Source organism: Cannabis sativa, chromosome 9, assembly GCF_029168945.1.
Source record: "Cannabis sativa cultivar Pink pepper isolate KNU-18-1 chromosome 9, ASM2916894v1, whole genome shotgun sequence".
NCBI lineage: Eukaryota > Viridiplantae > Streptophyta > Magnoliopsida > Rosales > Cannabaceae > Cannabis > Cannabis sativa.
Genome location: NC_083609.1, coordinates 8,786,088 through 8,808,402, shown reverse-complemented (window position 1 = coordinate 8,808,402; position 22,315 = coordinate 8,786,088). Strand labels below are relative to the sequence as shown.

Sequence of the window (22,315 nt, the reverse complement as noted above, 5' to 3'; positions counted from 1 at the left end):
CTCCAATTTAAAAACTAAAAGTAAATCAAATAGCTAGGGATAAGGGTTTCTTCCGTCTCCATCATCTACGTCCGTACTCGCTCCCAATATTTCATCTTTCTCTCTTGCTATTCTTCGATTATCCCACCATAGAACCATCAAGATAAGGGTTTAAAACTTTATTGATTGGTTTGCGGACTCTGCATCCCTTCCCCTTCTTTCTTGTGCATCAATGGCGGACTGCGCTCACTTCGACAAGGTCAAAGGCTTCTTGTACGCCCAGTACAACGACGAGGAGAAGTGGGCCCTTAACGTGGTACTCCTTTTTTCGCTCCACTCCTCCAATTCATTTTTATTTTTGTTATAGTTTCGCTGCTGAAACTCTCAACTTTGTATTCATGCTCTCATGAATACAAATTAAAACTAACTAAATAGTTAATTGTGTTTGGATTTATTTTTATTCACATAACATTGTTTTGGAATTTCGGTTTCTTTGTCCTAAATTAAGTGATGGGTATTTGCTCCTTTCCTTTGTTCAACAATGATTGGTTATCTGATCGTGATTTTCCCATTTGTTGTGTGTCAATATAATGGAACCTGTGTTAGTTTAGCTTTGAAAAATTAGCCTTGAGATTAATCAAGGGATTCGGTTCTTCACTATTTTGGCGAGGAGAGGTGTATATTTGTGCTATTTGGGCAATTTAAATCTCCAATTCAACATCTTCGGTGTAGCAGGTAGGAGAGAGGAGGCGGCTTTCTTTCTCGGCCAAGACCCAACATCGGAACTGTGGCAATGTGACTAGTATTCTTCTTTTTTCATTACTTCTTAACACAATTTTTGTCTTTTGCACACACTTAAGCCTCTTTTACAAAAGGGAAATGGAGATCCGCCGTTGCTCTTGTCAGAAACCCTCGCCGAAGGTTTAGACACGTCGCTGATCTCGTTAAGCGTTCCGAAGCTCAGAAGAAGAGGAAGAGTATCCAGGTTCAGTTCTTACTCTCTCTTTCTCTCTCATGAATGATTGTATTGTTGATTTTGTGTGATTGAGTATTGTTAGATCTGCAATTGTGTCCTCTTATAAAAAATTTGAGTTTCTTTTTCTTGTGTGGCTGAGAAAAAGCGGGAAAATCGAAAGCTAATAAAGCTTCCTTTGTTTTTGGCTATGGAAAAGATTATTTAATCTTTGTTAATTTAGCTTATAGGAGAATGACATCGATTCGAAATTGTTACCTAACAATTTTAGTAGTTTTGATGCTCTTTTGGCGTTTTCTTTTTGATTCTTACAGTAAGGAAAAAAACAATGGAGAAGATTTCTGTGCTCTCCTTTTTATTAGATCTGAGCTTTACATTCTTTATTATTTTCTCGGTACCCAAACAGTGAGGAAGGATAGTCTCTGATGATGAGTAAAAGTTTCTCTGTATTTTTTTGGGCGAGTTTCTTAAACTAGGAAAATCGTGAAATATAGCAGTAAATGGATGTTTGGCATTGAAAAAGTACGGAGAAAACTATGAAGTTTTTTCAAAGAATTTGTTGTTCGAAAATTTCTTATTTCTGTAAAGTTAATTTGTTATAATGGGATATATTGTAATCTTTTTGTTATTGGTTATTCTATATTTGCGCCATTTTTATGGCTTTGGCGCCTTACAAGGCTATAGCGCCTATTATATGGCTGGACCCTAATTATTTAGGGTAGTTTGTTTAAAATTTTCACGGCTTCTTGTATTGAAAATATAATAAAATGTTCACACAATAAAATGGCAAAATAAACAAGTTATGCACTAGAAAAATTTTACTAGTTAGAATATAAGGGTTATTTAAGTTAAGGTATGATGTAAAGAAAATTTTAAAATGATATTTTAAAAATATTTTCAAGTGAAATAAGGTTTAAAGAGGATTAAATTTAAACGATAATAGCTTTTAGCTATGGTTGGTTCATATTTTTAGGAATTATTAGCAAAAGGGATAGTGGTGGAATTTAGTTTTCAGATTCTAATATTATTATTTAAAATTAATTAAGTAATTTAAAGAATAATAACTACGAAGATATTGTATTAAAAGGAGGTGGGAATACTAATTGTCAAATGCGAATTTATTGTATTCAGATATATTTGAGAAGTCAAATTTTATGGAATTTGGTTTGTAATCTATGTTGTATAGGAATGTATCATTATAAATGTTTTTATGGCAACTTAAAAGGATACAATTTTTGGAAGTTTTACAACTTTTCTATTGGAAATTAAAATAGGAATAATTATGTCATAATAATTAAATTGGATTATTTTAAGTAATTTCAATTCAATATAGATTGATTTGATTATAATAAAGTTTTACCATAAATAAATATGTATAAAAATTACTTTTTTGGGATAAGTACAATAAAGGAATTTGTAATATTTTAAAATGGGGACATTAATAATGAATTAATATGGTTGATTTCGTTTATTTAGGGAAAGATTATGGAATTAATGGGTCATTAATGCTTAATAATCAAGGTTATTTTGTTTCATTGTATTGAATTACACTAATCATTAATAATCAAGGTCATTGAAGTACATTATTCGGTGCTTACTTTATTATTGCGATAATTTTCAAAGTAAATTTTTGATATTCTATGGATGGGAGCATTGCAGGATTTTGTTATTACTAGATTACATATCAAAATCTTTAGGTTTTAGGGTCTTAGTAAGGGATAGTAATCCTAAGATAATGATGAAATAAAATACAAGAGTTAAGTTGCTACTAGCCAAAGGGTCTCCCTTTGGCTAGTTATAGTATTTTATATGGGGATCTAGTTTTTTCAATTTTTGAGTTTTGAGTTTTGATCGGATTGATTATTTTCTAATAAAAATTTTTGGTTTTTTGATTTGTTTTCAGTTTATTCATATTCGTTAGCTTTGGTGACGACTATCACCAATGGGGAGGTGTATTTCAACAAGTTAGGAGCGTTGTTTGAAGATGTTATAGCTTTATTGTCTAAATTTCCGGGGGCAGTTTTGTCTCATGTGGCCCGCTCTGAGAATTTAGCGGCCCATGGCTTGGCAAAGCATGTTCTGCGGTTAGACGATGAGCTATCCTGGTTCGAGGAGGTTCCAGCGCCGGTGGCGGACGTGGGCGTCGTAAATTCATGAGTGATTTTAATCACTTTGTCAAAAAAAAAAAAAAAAAAAAAAAAAAAAAATAGCTAGGGATGACAAAACATATCTGAACTTATTTCATATCTTATATTATTTGACCTGTTATAATTTTCTGTGTTAAACGTATCGATCTACTCTCAACTTGTGCATAATTTTTCTAAAAAAATTAAGTCTATTCATGATGATGTACTTTTAACTTGTGTACTGCTTCTAATCCTAAATCTATCTCGTTCTCAATAACTTTAGCTATATTATAGTCTAGGTATTAAAATGAGATTAATTGGGAGATGACTAAGATTATTTTCGCTGGTTGAACAATTGTGGTGTATATTTTTTTACTAATTTAGTATAGAATTTTTTTTTTAATGTAACAACTTTAATAATTTAACACAAAATATCACACTTAATAAAAATATTTGTTTAAAAAATCTCACATTTTATATTATTTACATTAATAATCAATAATAACTACTTTACAATATAATTATTTATAATTAATAATTATATTTTAAAATAAATTAAAAAAAGGGTAAAATAAAAAGAAAAGGTCATGTACCAATTTGATGTAAATTCAAGGTCAATCCTAAGGTATATGAAATCAAAAACAAAATTAAATTTTGGACCCTTATATAAATATGTGAGTTGTCATCAAAATAATAAACTTATTATTTTAGTATAGTGGTAAACATATTTAAAATTCTTAAGAGTTCTAAAGTTCAATCATCCATAACTACATATTAAATATTTCTAAAAAAAATTTTAAAAGTAAAGGTTGGGAATTAATCCTTACCTTTTTTCTGATAATTTTTTTTACAATTTTTGGGACCCGAGACGCACACCTGGCTCGTCTCACCTTAGGGTCGACTATGTGTAGATTTAAAATCCAACACTATTAATAGTGTAAAATTTGGTGCACACTAATTTGATATATCCTTAGAGTAGAATGATTTGAAGATTTCATATCAATTTGGTGGGATGATGCACCATTGGAGATACTCTAAGAAAAAGAAATGTTAAATGGTACCTCAAGGTGCCAAATATTACAAGAGATGATAAACTGTTATTGGTGTATTTTAATATCGAGTCCTACACTTTTTTTTTTGGATGCGGTGATCAAAATCACACAAGATTAATAAAGCAGCAATCTACAATCGGCGACGACACCTCCTCGAACCAGGATAGCTCATCGTCTAATCGAAGGACACACTTTGCCAAACCATGCGCTGCAGAATTCTTATCCCGAGCCACATGGGATAAACTGCCCCCAGAAATTTAGACAATAAAGCTATAACGTCTTCAAAACATCACCACATCACATTGAAAAAAACACCTTCCCATTATTAATAGTTGTCTCCAGAGCTAGCGAAACTGAAAAAGTATTGCAACACCAAACCAAAAAATACAGTTATTATTGAAAGTAAATCCCCACATTCATTGTAAAACCAGAACAGTTACAATAAGATTACAAGCAGTAAAAACTTATGTGGCCTTTGGCCTCTAAGTAACCTAGACAAAGTAATTAAGTTAGTTACAAAGTTTATTAATACTTTGTAACTAACTCTCCTCTCTTTGTGCTCTAATACAACATCATATATAAACCAGTAGCATCAAAAAACAAGAACAGAGCAATACAAACACCATATCAGTACAAAAAAAATATACTATAGAAATAGAGATCAATAGCAGAACAAGATATTCAAAATCAGTTAGTTTTTCTTAAAGAAGAAACCAATTGATTTTGGGGGTTCTTGGAGGAGGCTTACAATGGAGTAAGCTTTGGAACCAAGGTGGTGATTCGGATATCCAATAGCCAGAGGGTGTTGTTCATGCAAAAGAAGAGGAGAAACACAACATTATTAGTACTGATTTAGAGAGAAAAACAGAGAGAAAAAGAAAAAGAGGAGAAAATCACTGTAAAATATTCGGATTACCAAAATTAATACATGTGTATTTTGGAATCCAAACCATTGTAATTGTTTGATCATTGAAGATCCATAGTGAATGAGGCGAGCTCGAAGAGGACGTACCCAGCACAATTTTGGGGAACCTCTATAAAAACCTGCCGTTTTCTTTTCCTTTTCTTTTCTGATTTTTCTATTGTGTTTAGCTATTTTTCTGGGTTTAAATCGATTTGGGAAGGGATTTTTCGAGGTTTTCATTGTTTCTATTTTCTGGGTTTCATTGTTGGTGTTCTTCATGTTCTTCAAAGAAGAACAGTGAAGAAGGAGGCTCACGGCTAGGTTTTATTTAGGTTGTTGAATGTGTGTTTGAGATATAAATCAATATATATATATGACAGATGCTTTTAGGGTTTCTACTTTAAAATTGAAACGACATGTAGTATAAACAAAAGGTTGTCATTGGCTTCAAGGTCAGGGGTCAAAACGTGGGTTGACTGGGGTAAAAGGTCTGGTTTGACCTTGGGTTTTCTTTAATACTTTTGCTGTGTGTAGGGCATTTTAGGAAAAAAATTCTTACAGTGGTATCAGAATCAAACAAGGCACAATCTACAACAAAGATTAATTAAGAAAGCATAAAGCAAGCATCAATAAGCACATTCATACCAACAAGAATTCAAATACACAAAACCAGATTGCAAAGAACAACAACAGGATTATTCTAAACTCATTATCTATATAATTTCTTTGAAATAATTTTATACATATACAATTATGAGTTCCATGAAGGTTGATATAGATAAGTTTGATGGTTCAGGTGATTATCGTATTTGGAGGAAGAAGATTAGGGCTCTATTTGCTCAACACAAACTGTTGAATGTTCTTAAAGATCCTGTGGAATGGTCAGCTGATACAACCAAAGACCATCAAGAAGAGTTGCTGGAAACAGCAACCGGATTGATCATTTTCAACCTATTTGATTCTATAATCAGATTGGTTGACAAGGAAGATACACCTGCCAAAATTTGGAACAAGTTGGAAGAGCAATTTCAAAAGAAATCATTGATTAACAAGATTTACTTGAAGGAGATTTAAGATGAGTCCATCTAAATCTCTTGAACAAAACTTGGATGAGTTCTTGAGATTGCACATTGGGTTAGCAAACTCGAGAGAAAATGAGGCCTTAAGTGATGAGAATCAAGCAATTATCATTCTCAATTCATTACCGGAATCCTACAGGGAGGTTAAGACAGCCATTAAGTATGGGAGAACTGAGATCACTCTTGAAGAAGTAATCTCAGCTTTGAAATCAAAAGATTTTTTATTGAAGGTTGAAAGACCGTGGCATACTAATGGGGATGTTAACCTAAGTAGGGGAAGGTCTGGACAAAAGAAACCATGGCAAAATAGGGGTAGAAGCACTAGTAGAGGTTCAAGCACTAGTAGGGGTTCACAAAAGGGCAACAATCATCATCACAAAGGAAGGTCAAATTCAAAGGGTCCTAAAGATCCTAATGGGTGCTACCATTGTAGAAAGTTAGGACATTTCAAGAGAGAATGCTACTTTTACAAGAGAAGCAATGGGAAAAAAAATTCAGATCATCAAGAGGAATCAAACAAGCAAAATAAGACTAAGAATGACTATCAAAATGCAAACCTAAGTGATGGTTATGATAGTGGAGATGTATATGTGGCTGCATCATCTTTTAAAGATGGTTGGATTATTGATTCGGGTTGTACTTTTCACATGACTAACAATAAGTCTTATTTGTTTGATTAGAGGGAATCTAGAGGGGGCAAAGTCATTCTTGGGAATGACCAAACATGCAACATTGAAGGTTCAAGTTCTATTAACTTTAAAATGTTTGATGGCATTATTAGAACCTTAACTAATGTTAGATATGTTCCTGATTTATCTAGAAACTTAATTTCTATTAGTGTACTTGATGATCTTAGTGTTGTTAGCAAAATTGAGACAGGTACAATCAAATTTGCCAAGGGGTCTATGACTATCATCAAAGGACACAAAAATGGTGGTCTATACTACTTGCAACAAAGCCCCGTAGCTTGCTGCCACAACACTAAGGAGCATGTTACAAAAGACACTAAGGCTGTCCTATGGCATAGAAGATTGGGACACATTAATGAAGAAGGGCTACAACTCATGAGTGAACAAAAGCTACTTGGTAAAGACAAGGTAACCAAGGTAGATTTTTGTGAATTTTGTGTACTAGGAAAGCATCATATACTTAAATTTCAAACTGACACACACAAATCACAAGGTATCATAGATTATATTCACTCGGATTTGTGGGGTTTTGAGAAAACCCTAACTTTTAGGGGTAGTGCCTATTTCTTATCTATTGTTGATGATTATTCTAGGAAAGTTTGGGTTTATCTGTTAAAGCATAAAAATGAGGCTTTTCAAAAATTTGTACATTGGAAATTACTTGTTGAAAACCTAACTAATAGGAAATTGAAAACCCTAAGGACAGATAATGGCCTAGAATTTTGTAATGATGAGTTTATTGGTTACTGTCAAGACAATGGAATCCAAAGGCACAGGACAGTGAGGAAAACCCCTCAGCAAAATGGTGTTGCTGAGAGAATGAACAGAACCATATTGAACAAAACAAGGTGCATGCTTTTCAATGCCGAGCTCGCAAATGGATTTTGGGGAGAAGCAGTTGTAACTGCTACATACCTAATCAACAGAATTCCTTCTAGTGCAATTGAAGGTAAAACCCTTGAAGAAAGGTGGACTGGTAAACCACCTGACTTGTCTAATTTGAAAGTTTTTGGATGTGCAGTTTATGCACATCAAAGTATAGGCAAGTTAGAGCCTAGGGCTCTCAAATGTGTGTTTTTGGGTTACCCCGAGGGTGTAAAGGGCTATAGATTGTGGGTAAAAGGTAAAGGAGGTTTCAAAACACTCGTTAGTAGAGATGTAATTTTTCAAGAAAATGATTTTCCTTGTAAAAATACTAATGAGCTTGATGCAGGTTCCACAGAAACTAACCCTGCAAGTACATCTATTGGAGCTACTCAAACCGGCCCAATTGAAGTGGAACCGAATCCAGATCAGGTGGAACCAATTCAAATGGAACCTCAAGAAGCACTAAATCAGGTGGAACCAGTTCAGGTGGAACATGAAGTTCAAGATGAAGAAGACAGGAATCAGAAGACCTTACAGAATATTAGCTTATAAGAGATAGAGCTAGAAGAGTTCCTGAACCTAACTAGAAGTACATCTACAATGTATGGGATGAGAGTATTGCCTATGCCTATATGTGCAAACTTGAAGCTGAGATCTATGAGCCTCAATCTTATAAAGAAGCACTTAAAGACATAAATTACAAGGCTTGGTTGAAAGCAATGAAGGAGGAAATGCACTCTCTCATAAAGAATAAGACTTGGAGAGTTGTACTTAGACCCGATGGCAAGAGTGTGGTATCTTGCAAATGACTTTTCAAAGTCAAGGAAGGGAGGACCAAGGATGAACCGATAAGGTTCAAAGCTAGATTAGTGGCAAAGGGGTTCACATAGAAAGAAGGGGTAGGCTTCAGAGAAATATTCTCACTAGTGGTGAAATATAAGACTATAAGGTTGATGTTATCACCAGCTACTCAGTTTGACATGGAGATTGACCAAATGGATATGACCACGACTTTTCTACATGGGGACCTAGAAGAAGACATCTATATGGAGCAGCCAAAGGGGTTTATGGTTAAAGGCAAGGAAGACCATGTTTGCAAGCTTGACAAGTGTCTATATGGATTGAAGCAATCCCCGAGACAATGGAACAAACGGTTTGACACCTTTATGACCTAACAAGGGTTCAATAGAAGCTATTATGACCACTATTTGTACTTTAAAGGTTTGGAAATTGCTAAAGTCATTTACTTGCTACTTTATGTGGATGATATGCTAATAATTAGCAAGGAGAGGTCAAATATCAACAAGGTCAAGGATTTGCTCAAGTCAGAATTTAAAATGAAGGACATAAGTGTGGGTACTAAGATTTTGGTGATCAACATTCTAAGGGATAGAGGCAAAGGGAAACTCATGCTACATCAGGAAGCCTATATCAACAAGATCATAGAAAAGTTTTCTATGAAAGATGCAAAGGCTGTTTCACAACCAACCAATACCTTATGTCTAAGTCTATGTGCCATAAGACCAAGTGAGAGCAAGAAGAGATCGCTAATGTTCCCTACTCTAATGCAGTAGGGTCCATAATGTACTTAATGGTTAGTACTAGACCTGACCTTGCTTATGCAATTAGTGTGCTAAGCAGGTTCATGTCTAGTCTTAGAAAAGAGCATTGGAAAGCCATGAAATGGCTTATGAGATACTTGAAAGGTACATCTAAGTTGGGATTGGTCTACCAGGGTCACCAAACACATCAGAACATTGAAGGGTTCACAGATGCAGATTACGCGGGGGACAGGGACACTAGAAGATCTACTTCGGCCTATTTTTTCTTAACAGGGGGAAATTGTACTAGTTGGAAAGTACAATTACAACCAGTAGTGGCATTGTCCACTACTGAATTTGAATATACAACTACTACAGAAGCTATTAAAGAGGCCCTATGGTTAAAAGGACTTATGGAGGAGCTGAAGTTAATGGAAAAGGTGCCTATAATCTACTCCGATAGTCAGAGTAGCATCTATTTGTGCAAAAACCCAGTTTTTCATGACAGGACAAGAAACATTGAGATAAAATATCACTTTATCAGGGATAAAATTACACAGGGACATATCGGGATAGACAAAGTGCCTACTAAAGTGAATCCAGGAGACATGGGCACAAAGGTTGTGTCCCTCAATAAGTTTAAGCTTTGCTTAAGTTTATTGGGGATTGACACAGGTTGGTAAAACCCTTAATGGGTTCGAGCTAAGACCCTCTGTTACACTCAAACAACATCAATACAGTGCATATGGGGATTTAAGTGGAAATTTTTGATAGTAAATCCCCACATTCACTGTAAAATCACAACATTTACAATAAGATTACAAGTAGTAAAAACTTATGTGGCCTTTGGCCTCTAAGTAATTTAGACAAAGTAGTTAAGTTAGTTACAAAGTTTATTAATACTTTGTAACTAACTCTCATCTCTTTGTTCTCTAATACAACAACATATATAAACCAGTAGCATCAAAAAATAAGAGCAGAGCAATACAAACACCAGATCAGTACAAAGAAAATATACTACAGAAATAGAGATCAATAGCAGAACAAGATATTCAAAATCAATTAGTTTTTCTCAGAGAAGAAACCGATTGATTTTGGGGGTTCTTGGAGGAGGCTTACAATGGAGTAAGCTTTGGAACCAAGGTGGTACTTCGGATATCCAATAGCCAGAGGGTGTTGTTCATGCAAAAGAAGAGAAAAACACAACATTATTAGTACTGATTTAGAGAGAAAAACAGAGAGAAAAAAAGAGGAGAAAATCACTGTAAAATATTCGGATTACCAAATTAATACATGTGTGTTTTGGAATCCAACCCATTGTAATCGTTTGATCATTGAAGATCCATAGTGAACGAGGCGAGCTCGAAGAGGACGTACCCAACACAATTTTGGGGAACCTCTATAAAAGCTTGGTGTTTTCTTTTCCTTTTCTTTTCTGATTTTTCTATTGTGTTTAGCTATTTTTCTGGTTGTATTTTTATGGGTTTGAATTTGTTTGGGAAGGGATTTTTTTGGGTTTTTATTGTTGCTGTTTTTTGGGTTTCATTGTTGGTGTTCTTCATGTTCTTCAGAGAAGAACAGTGAAGAAGGAGGCTCACGACTAGGTTTTATTTATGTTGCTGAATGTGTGTTTGAGATATAAATCAATATATATATATGACTGATGCTTTTAGGGGTACTACTTTAAAATTGAAACCACATGTAGTATAAACAAAAAGGGTTGTCGTTGGGTTCAAGGCCAGAGGTCAAAACGTGGGTTGATTGGGGTAAAAGGTCTGGTTTGACCTTGGGTTTTCTTTGATACTTTATGCTGTGTGTAGGGCATTTTAGGAATAAAATTCCTACAATTATATTAGAATGAAAATCTTCAAAATCAAATCAAGATACAAACTTAAAAATTAACGCACATACCATATCACTTGCTCAACATTAATAAGAAATTAAAATCAACAAAATTTTTAAGAAAAACTAGCTAAAGGTATAACCCTTTTACTAATAACCACATACAAGCACCTTAAATATAAAATTGCTAAAAGTCAAACAAATTATATTTAAAATTAAAGTTATGGGTAAATTTTCTGTAATTGTAGGTCATCCACAAAATAACCTACAAAATAAAAATAAAACTTTATTACCACATAATATAATAATAAAAAATAATATGAAAGAATGATGGTAAACCAATCCATATTAAGTATAAGAACTTAAAAAACTTGAAATACTTAAAAGTATAAAAGTTGTTGAACTAGAAGTCATGAACATAAAAATGATCACTTTTCTTGCCAATTGATTATACCATAAAACTACTCTAAATAAATAAGGACAATCTATAATAAATAGCACAAAAGTCGTAAAAGGTAACAAAACCATCAAAAAATGTTACAAAAACCTGTGGGTCCTATACTATTTTAATTTAATAAATAATAAAAAAAATTACTAACTAATTATAAAATGTATTATGAGTATGGTTTTAAGGCTTTAAAATACTAAATAAAAAATATTATCTTTAAAAATATCATATCATACCATTTTGTTATGGGACCACCAATATTGCTTTGGGATGAATATACCTCTTCTTTTTCATCTTTGGCTCTTTCTCTCTTTTTTTTTTCCAAAACAAAATTGGTTATAATAAATAAAGAATATTATTATTAAATATTAGTAGTGTCTAGTATTTTTTATAAGTGGCTTTTCATAATTAATTAATAATATTTTTTAAAAGTTATTTTTTTAAATTATATAATTGAAGATAATACTAAATATTAATAGAGCTTTATAGTAATTCTCATGTGAAAATATGAGTAATTCCCTCCAAATTTAATTAAATAATTATTAATCTTTATTCATTATTGTGTTTTTTTCAAGACTCATTATTCTTGTAAAAAGTCCCCTCTATACCGTACCTGTACGTAAATACACTGTTAGTACCACGGACGAATCGCGGCCCTCCAATTCAGCGGTCCAAGCGATTCTGATCCACCACGTGTCTTAATCAACTGATAATGTATCGGTCAACACTAAAATATGAGTCAAACTTTAATCAAATTTATCAATAAAAAAAACTCTTTAATTGTTAAGGAAAAAAAATTCATTATTTGTATATTAATTTTTAATTATAAATAAATATGTAAATTTAATTTTTAAGGAGGATAATATTTAAATTTTATTTTTTTTAATAGTAAAAGGAAATTTTATAAAAATATTGAATTTTGGATAAAAATTTATAATTTTACTCTCATAACTAATTTTTTATAAAAGAAAATACTGTTTTTTTCTAAAACAATAAAATAAGACAATTAAAATAATAGAGAAATAATTAAAAAAAAACTATAAAACAACAGTAAAAATTTAAGGTAGTACACAATATAAAACTTACAAAAAAACAAAATTTCACTCTACAATTAAAAAAAAAAGAAAGTAAAACATTAAAAATTTTTGTTAAAATAAGTAAGGGCGTTAAATGTAAATTTCAAATATAGACAAAGAAAAAAAGAAAAGAAAAGATGATTCAGTTTTGTTGATAGAGAAATATAAATTATAAATATAATAAATTAATAATCAATTTTTGGTGGACAGAGGAAGATAATCAGACACTGAGAGACGAAGATCCGAAGTCGATTGAGGAAGAAGAAGAAGAAGAGAGATGACGATGCATCTGATGAATGCGATGATTGCGACTCGGTATCTGACTCGGGACTCACTAATGGGAGCTGAGGCTATAGCGTTTGGATCGATATGGTGGTTCGTCTACGCCGGTATATCATGCTTTTTGGTCCTCTTCGCCGGAATAATGTCCGGTTTAACCCTAGGGCTTATGTCTCTTGGTCTCGTCGAGCTCGAGATTCTCCAGAGAAGTGGTACTCCCTCCGAGAAGAAACAGGCTGGTAAGTTTTTCTGACCGTTTCTATCTGATTATTGATTCACAATCGTATCTAATTTTGTGTGTATGTATTCTTAGCTTGTATACTTCCGGTGGTTCAGAAGCAGCACCAGCTTCTTGTTACTTTGCTTTTGTGTAATGCGGCCTCCATGGAAGTAAGTTTTCTTTTTTTTAATCAAATTCAACTTTTTCGATTGGCAATTGGAAGTTGATGTAATTTATACATAGATTTTATGTTTATTGAGTATTCTCTATTCAGATAAATGTTTTGATATGATAATTCGTGAATTTGCAGGCCCTTCCAATCTACTTGGATAAAATGTTCAATCAGTATGTGGCTATAATTCTCTCTGTGACTTTTGTTCTATTTTTTGGAGAGGTATATTATATTTTTTCAACTAACTTTCATGCTTGGTTTGACAGTAAAGTGTCAATCTTTTTGTTGGCTTATTTTGATGGAAACTCCAATATCATTTTTTTGAGTCAGGTTATCCCACAAGCTATATGCACTAGATATGGACTTGCAGTAGGTGCCAACTTTGTTTGGCTTGTTCGGATTTTGATGATAATTTGCTACCCAATTTCTTATCCAATTGGAAAGGTACAATCTTCGATGGAAAGTTGAAATTTAGACATTTAAATGTGAGCTTGGAATTTGCAAATTTAGTGGTTTTTGATTAGTAGCCAATGGTCATCTTTTATTTTACTTCAAATGTATTTAGAAGATTTCGTTTATGAATCCTATCTATTAGTGCTTAAAAATAAATCTAAAGCAATGAATCTGGTTGCTGCAAAACGATGGATCATAATAATGAGATCAGATTACAAGTGCAGATATTGACTTGAGATATACAAATGCAGATTTTGGATTGGGTACTAGGACATAATGAAGCGTTATTTAGGCGAGCTCAATTAAAAGTCCTTGTCTCCATCCACAGCCAAGAGGTAAATGTTGAGGATAGTTAATATGCTATTTAACTTGTGGAATAGCTTCACACGTTGCAAATAGGAAATATTGCTGTCATCTACCACAGATTTATGCTAGCATTAACTCTGATATCCTTGTCATAATAGGCCGGCAAGGGTGGTGAGCTTACACATGACGAGACAACAATTATAAGTGGAGCACTCGATTTAACTGAGAAGGTAAGGCCTTAACAGTAACATTATTATTTCCTACTTTCATTACTTTCTAGTTTGCATTGCATGTGTGCCTGTGACCTCTTTCTCTCTCTCTCTGAGTCTCTAGAACTATATATTCCAAAGAGCCTAAAACTTATTTTCACATTGTAATCTCATTTTGAAGTATTGTTATTTGAAACTGTGCTGATGCAAAATCTCTCTCTCTCTCTCTCTCTCTCTCTCTCTCTCTCTCTCTCTCTCTCTCTCTCTCTCTCTCTCACACACACACACACATAAACACACACTTTAAAGTTGTTTTAAAGTTTGTAACTTGAATGTGATATTGAAGCTTGCAATAATATGTCATGCTTAGAAAATCAGCATCTAACTTTATACTATTATTAATAATTTCTATTTTTTTTAAATCTTCTAAAACAGACAGCTGAGGAGGCTATGACACCTATTGAATCAACGTTTTCCTTAGATGTGAATTCAAAGTTGGACTGGTGAGTTTTGGTCACGAACTCATAATACTTTCTTTTTATTGATTTGATTTTACTGGTTTACAATTTCTATTTACATTCTTTTCTTTGCTGATATTCGAAGATTCAGTCACTCGGCCTTAGAAACTATTTATTTATTTTAAAAGAAATATAGAAAGTAGTCGGCCAAGATTGGCTTCTAAGAGGGGGTGAATTGATAGTTTAAAACTTTTTTGGGGACTATAATCCTGAACTATCTATTTACACGAATAATGAGAGTGAAGTAAATAGGTGAACGAATGTACAATCAAATTCAAAGTATATACTTAAAATGAAATCAGTTAGCAATAGAAATATCAAACTCTTGATTTTACAAAGTTTAGTGAAACTTAAGTCACCTAAGTTCTTGGTCTTCAAAATTAGAACAAGCTTTGAGTTCCACTAACATGTCAAGTTATGGACTTGGCCAATTCTTTGCACAATCAAGTATTTTAACCAAGGTGGTACCTAAACCTTATACAATAGTTCCTCTCAAGAACTATCAACCTTGTTTGAATTGTTGAAGTGCCAATTTCACCTATACCAGGTAAAATATTAGGTTGTTACAATGAAAGGGCTTTTCAGGGTGTCAGAACACAATAAACTTTCTTGATTTATGAAAGACAATGTAAGAACCTAGAGAGAAATGCACACACACTCAAATTAAAAGATCAATTTTGGCTTAAGTTCGAAAATAATTTTCAAAAGATTTTTTTTTTGAATAAATTGGTTAGAGTACTTTGATAGCAATATATAAGCAATTTTAGAATGATGAAGTGTCTTTTCAAGTATTTAAGAGTGGTCTATTTATGGAGGGAATGAGAAATGGTCTTTTGGAGCATTATATTGCTCTTTGACCTGAGTAAGGCACATATGCATTGACTGGCTAATATAGCTGTAACTGTTTATGACCATGGCGAGCTCACTCAAAAATGCAAGCGCACCCTTCATTTTAATACACCGGTTGACCGACGTGCATAGGCCGACATAATTTCTGGGAAATGCTTCTTTGCACATTTAAAATAAAAATGTTATTTTGAAACTTTGTATTGCAAAAAGTTTTGCATATTTATGTAGGTACTTGTTAAAACAAATTTTCCTTCTAATTCATTTGCAAATAGTTTTTGATTTCTTTTGAAATTAAAAGTAGCTTTTCGTATATTTTTAAAATAATAATTTTCTTTTAAAATACTTTTTGAGCCAAATATAAATTTAATCAAGAGTATGCATGCATACCAATTTCACAAGACTAATGAAAAATAAACTTTCTTGAAACTAGTCTTGAAATTGATCTCGATGCTTGATTGGAATTTCTTCTCAACTTGAAAATAATTCTGTTGTTGGTTTTCTTTGTTTTTGAGATATTACATTTTGAAATTCTTCTACATGATCAATAATTTATTAGTAGCAATAATAATCAAATATAGCATATCATCATAATATAAATGACAGAAAGATCTTGAGTCAACAATCTCCCATTTTCGATGATAGCAAAATAAAGATAAATGTAAGTTTGAAATTTTACCTTAACATATGGATAGAGATATAGAGAATTTACTTTTCTTATCATTTAGGATTATCTCTCACTTAGTTTCTATTCAAAGCAACCAAAATATTACAAAAGATCATTATAAGCCTAAAATAAACCATGACATAAGTTTGACTACTTAGACAAACCAAAACAAAATACACAAGTATAACAAAGTCAAAAGAGATGGCTTTAGAGAGGCATACATATTTGAAACATAAAAGCAAAAAACATCAAAATTATGGAGGGGGTCCAAAACATTGAAAGTATTCCCACATGGTTTGATGTTGGGCGCTATTTTTTATCCTCGTGAACAAGCTTTTGGGAATTTCTCACTCCAAGGTGTTTGCTCTGGAATATGCATCAATCAAGCTTTTCAGTTAAAGCCACTTCGAATTCTTTCAAAAAAAAAGTTGAAGCCACTTTGAAAGGACCTCACCATTCATGAAACTAAGCAAGGGTATCCATCATTTTCTTACATATAATATTGTGCCTAGACTTTGAATTTAACTTTCTCAACCAAATTAGACTTTGAACTCTAGATATAAACAAGGTAAACCGACACTCTCAAATTCAATTACTAAAATGTGCTTAATCATATTGATTTGAGTATACATATATATAACATTATATTGTATCATCTTAATGTTATCAAGAATGTTTTCTTGATTACATATATGTATGTAGGTGAAAGTTTTCCTTTTTTTTTTGTGTACAATATATATTCAATACACTTAATCATAAAAATGATGAACCAAAAATACATTAAGATTTTGTCACTTTTGGTTTTCAGTGTATACATTAATACATTTGAGATTTAATGTATTCAGAATTTAGGAACAACACTTTGACCTTACATATCTCAAAAATAAAATTGACCTTACACTTCCACTTCCACTCTAAACCCCTAGATTCCCCATGATGCTCCTTGAAGATTAGGAACAACACTTTGGCCTTACACTAAATACGTATACTTATTAAGGAAGAACACTTTGACCTTACATGTTCTTAAGAACATGTATAAGGAGCATCATGACTCATGAGCTTACTCTCCACTTCCTCAATACATATAAGGAACACGTAAGCTCATGGGGCTCTCTAGATACGCGTTGTTCCTAATCTTAGTGTTGTTCCACTTCCACTTTGGTTTTTGATAATCCTCATGATGCTCCTTCCATTTCTTAGCCACTCTCAGTGCTAATTACCAAATCATAAAAGTGAACGGTAAAAAGCCTTTTCCCAGAAATTGTGCCTGACGCGTGTTAAAAAGAGGGGCACACTTTCTTTACCAAGTGCGCTTGCAACGGCTATATTAGTTGGTCAACTGACTGCACCTGACTCATGTAGAGAGCAATTTAATTCTCCAAACAGTCATTTTCTTTATAAGTAGACCAATCTTAAATGTTTGAAACATCCTTGATTATTCTAGAATTGCTGATATTGCTATCAAAATGCTCTAACCATTTTATTCAAAGAACTTTGTTGAAAATCATTTTCCCATATCTTGAGCCAAAATTGATTTTTTTCGAGTTTGTGAATTTCTCACTTGGTTCTTACATTGTATTTTGTAAATCAAGAGAGAGTTTGCTGTATTTTTCGCACCTTCAATAAATTCTTTCTTTGTATTAAGGTGAGGTTGGCGCCGTTATTTTAAACAGCTCAGAATAGGTGAAAATACCAATTCAACAATCCAATTGAGATTGACAATTCTTAAAAAAACTATTGTATAAGGTTTGGTAGACCTTGGTGAAAGTTACTGATTGTACGAAAGGATTGGTCAAGTCCATAATTCATTAGTGGAATTTAAAGATCGTTCTAACTTTGAAGACCAAGGACGTAGATGACTTTAGTTTCATTGAACTTTCTAAAATCGAGAATTTGATACTGCTATCACTTAATTCATTTCACTTCAAGTATCTACTTTGATTTTACATTTGTTCATCTATTTATTTGCTTTAGTTTCATTATTTGCATAAATAGATAGTTTGGGTTTATAATATTTGAAAAAGTTTAAACTTCTAATCACCCCCTCTTGAAAGTCAATGTCGGGCTAATAAAAAGTTTCGTTGTCATAGTCTAATGATAGATTGCTATAAAAGAAAGGATAATTTAGTTGTGATAACCATCATCTTCGGCTTGTACCTCTGTTTCCTTGAGTTCTAAGGAGACAGCAAACCAAAGTGGATGAATCGTGACCGTCCTATAAGAGCGTGATTTACGGCTAGATCATCTTCGGATTATCACGGCTGTAGAGGATCGTTCTCAGCTAGTCCTCTAGCTGGGGTGGTCAGTCGGTTGTCTGACAGGTTCCCTTCTAAAAGATAGCCTATCACCTTTAGAACACTATCTCCATTAGCTGCTGGCTTGTCAGTAGTCTATATATCTGTCACCTTCTGACATAAAGTTTTACTTAGGATACTGTACTTTTATTTTTGCGTACAGTGCTCTGGCATATCTAATGACGCGTGTTTTACTGAAACATGTCTTATACTGCAATTGAAATTTTAGGAATGTATGAATCCCCTGATAACTTGATGTGTTTCCTTACCATACAGTTATTTTCTGTTCACTTAGCAGAAGTTTGTAGTAGAAAAAATTACTCTATTCGCTGTATTTCTCATTTTTCATCCCTTTTTTACTCTATAAACCAGGGAAGCTATGGGAAAAATTCTTGCTCGAGGGCATAGTCGAGTTCCTGTCTATTCTGGGAATCCAAAGAACGTAATTGGACTGCTTCTGGTGGGTGCTAGAATAGTAGAATGTGAATGTTTAGTAGATGTTTGTATACTACATGCACTTTAAATTTGACTTAGCAAGGGAATTGACAGCGGGCAACATATTTTCTATTTTGCTCTTTGACTTGTTCAATTTTGTTTATTGTTAGGTGAAAAGTCTTCTTACTGTACGACCTGAAACCGAGACTCCAGTCAGTGCTGTTTCTATCCGGAGAATACCACGGTTTTCTTAATGCTTCATTTACAAATTCTTTATTTGTCAGAAAATACATATTCATCCAGAGTATCTAGTGTTGATTCGTATTTTGTATGTTGTATGTATACTCAGAGTTCCTGCCGATATGCCACTGTATGATATATTGAACGAGTTTCAGAAGGGCAGCAGTCATATGGCTGCTGTGGTGAAGACTAAAGGAAAAAGCAAGCTTCCTACAATTGACGGGGAGAAAGATGATGACAGCAATTTTACAAGTGGTGACTCTAAACTCACTACTCCTTTGCTTCTCAAGCACGACAAGAAATCAGACAATTTTGTCGTTGAAATCGACAAGACTCCAAGGACTAACATTTTAAACAAGGAATCTTCTTTCCGTAATGATACAACAAGTATTGGTTTGCCTCGTTTGTCTGAGGACATAGAAGATGGTGAAGTTATTGGAATTATTACCTTGGAAGATGTTTTCGAAGAACTTCTGCAGGTAATTTAAGGCTAGTGATGTCTCTCCTTTCAGTTCATGGCTATTGTCCTGTAGATATAACAAACTGATGATTTTTTTAAACCTTTACAGGAAGAGATTGTTGATGAAACAGATGAATTTGTTGATGTGCATAAAAGGTTTGTCGAGTTGAAAAGCTTTAGTAAAGCTAAGTCGATATTTATGGCCCTTTTAATGTGATTTTTTCCCTTCAATTCTTGCAGAATCCGTGTGGCTGCAGCTGCAGCAGCTTCATCTATGGCAAGGGCTCCATCAATTCGGAGGTTAACTGGCAACAAGGGACCGGTAAGTGAACACTTGCTCGAATTAGCATTACATGAACCTTAGGCTAATGAAAATATTTTATTTATTTTTTGTTTTCACAATATAAGAGGTGCTTGGGTACTGATTTTTTATGACAATTTTTAGATTTTTTTTTTTTTGAATAAAAAAATTAATAAATATATTTAGAATGAGTAAATTATAAATTAAAGAGATACTATAATTTTATTACCTTGCTTCAGTACTAGCTTCTACGCCTCTTGTAATTTATACTAAACTACTATCCTCTAATTTGAAAATTAGTAAAAAACAATAACCCAATTTTGATGAAATTTATTTTTAAAATTACCAAATTATATTACATTAATTTTCTTAATAGTACCATTCAAGTTTAGAAAAATATATTAGTAATTTTATTTGATTAAAAGACTAATAAAAGTTTTTTATTGGTTTTTTTTGCCTTTGTTTTTTCCTCTTTTAAGCTTTTAATTAATTGAACTAATAATCATTGTTAAACATGTGAGGGAGACACCTTCTTCTGCTTGTGTTTTTTTTTTCTTTTTCAAAAGAGTGCTTGTGTTTATTTATGCTGAACTTTCTATTTGATTAAAAGCCTAAAATATTTGTTTTCTTTAATGATTTTGTTTGCCCTTTTTTTCCCTCTTAATAAGCTTTCAATTAATTGAACTAATAATAATTTTTAAACTTGGGAGAGAGAGAGAGACACTTTCTTCTGCTTGTGTTTATTTCTGCTGATTTTCTATGAGAGATTGAAAAAAACAGTGATGAGAGAGTAGTGTGGAAAGAAGTGATGAGGAAACAATGGTCATGGAGAAAATAAAGAGGGAAAGGGATACGAAAGACTAATCTGAATCAAAGTGATAAAAAAGAAAGTTATGAGAAAGACTATTGTTAGAGGAAATCAAAAGAAATTTAATATTGTTCGGGAAAGTAAAATGAGAAATGACAATAGGAAAAAGGGGAGAAACTATGAGAGATAAAATGCTAACGAGGGAAAGAAATTAAAAAAGAGACACCTATTTGTTTTCGGATAACATTTTCTATTTTGAAAGAAGGAAAAAAATTGTAATTCACTTCTCAATTCGAGTTGTAGTAAGTCTTGTCCAGGTTTGAAAGCCTAAAATTATGTGATATAACTTATTAAGTTGTTATGATCTACTAGGGGGGAGCACAAGGACAAGGCCAAGGCCAAGCTAAGCCAGGGCTAACTCCAAAGAGATCATCCGAGGATGTTATGAAGAACGCAAAGTTGCAAGGAACATCGAGTGAACCTCCTTTCGGTAGCAGTACTAGATGATTGATTGATTACATGTTATATTCCTATTCCTATTTCCATTCTTATCCTATGATGTTGAAGAAAATTCATTGCTTATTTCCATCTGAAAGAAGAAGAAGAAGAAGAAGAAGCTAATGTGTGGTTGGTCCTCTGTATTACTTACTTTTTTGGTCTTGTGTTGAGCAACAAAAGAACAACCTTTAAAAGGAGGGAGGCTTGTAATTGTTGAGATGTGAATAAGCATTGTTCTCAAAGATTTTGTAGTCTTTTAGAATATGACTCTTACAGTGAGAGATGTAAAGTGAGAGAGACCCAAATGAATGTTTTTCTTTTCTTTTTTACTTTTTATATGGAATAACGGGATATAAATAAAATCCTAAAAATTAATAATAAAACCCAATACTATGAATTAGCTTTCCTTTCATTTCAAGAGCTTTTCTTTTTGTGTAAAATCAATCCAATTTGTGTAAACAAATTAATAGAAAGAGAGGGATTGATGCTTGAATTATAAGTCTACCTATCAATTCTATATTGAAGCCAAAATGGTATTCTATTGATGTTGACAAAAAAACTAGATGACAGCTTCATAAAGAAACATACTAATTTACAGATTTTTCTAGCAATTGACTTAGTCAAGAAGGGCACAACAATGAACAAACTACCATATATATATATATATATATATATATATATATAAATATTCAAAAATGTAAGATACACTTTACTATAGCTGCTGCTAGTCTAACTCCCCTAATGTATGTATATAATTTATATATATACACACAAAAAAAAAAAAAAAAAGGAAAACAAAACAAAAAACTCTTGGAGTCCTGTATTACATACCCATCATCAAAGTCCATCATCCCAACTCAAGAGAATCACAGTGCATCTCCACATAATGTAGAATCGTGTTCTTTGTTCCTTGACGAGCCTTGAACACTTCTGCCATAATCGAAGCTTTGGGGCTCTATTGGAGGAGAACTGACCCGTCATGATATGACTGTACTACTTGACAAGCTAAGACCTTAAAAGGAAGAGAAAATTA

At 32.8% G+C, this 22,315-nt stretch overlaps 1 protein-coding gene, 1 long non-coding RNA gene and 1 pseudogene across 2 annotated transcripts; 2 read left to right on the top strand and 1 right to left on the bottom strand.

Moving 5' to 3' along the window:
- Window positions 1-3,757: 3,757 nt before the first annotated feature.
- Window positions 3,758-10,950, bottom strand: LOC133031120 (uncharacterized). Its single transcript, XR_009684623.1, has 3 exons — window positions 10,493-10,950; window positions 10,330-10,359; window positions 3,758-4,483 (listed from the first exon to the last, which is right to left on the bottom strand). It is a non-coding gene; the product is annotated as an uncharacterized LOC133031120 (long non-coding RNA).
- A 1,737-nt stretch (window positions 10,951-12,687) lies between these two features.
- LOC115719279 (DUF21 domain-containing protein At4g14240) lies at window positions 12,688-21,694 on the top strand. The gene is made up of 13 exons (XM_030648254.2): window positions 12,688-13,094; window positions 13,169-13,245; window positions 13,386-13,469; window positions 13,578-13,691; window positions 13,952-14,035; window positions 14,165-14,236; window positions 14,651-14,718; window positions 18,913-19,000; window positions 19,146-19,219; window positions 19,325-19,694; window positions 19,785-19,831; window positions 19,916-19,997; window positions 21,157-21,694. Exons 1-13 carry the CDS (start codon window positions 12,854-12,856, stop codon window positions 21,289-21,291), a joined length of 1,536 nt encoding a protein of 511 aa, XP_030504114.2. The 5' UTR covers window positions 12,688-12,853; the 3' UTR covers window positions 21,292-21,694.
- Window positions 18,380-18,570, top strand: LOC115721610 (small nucleolar RNA U3; annotated as a pseudogene).
- Window positions 21,695-22,315: the final 621 nt, after the last annotated feature.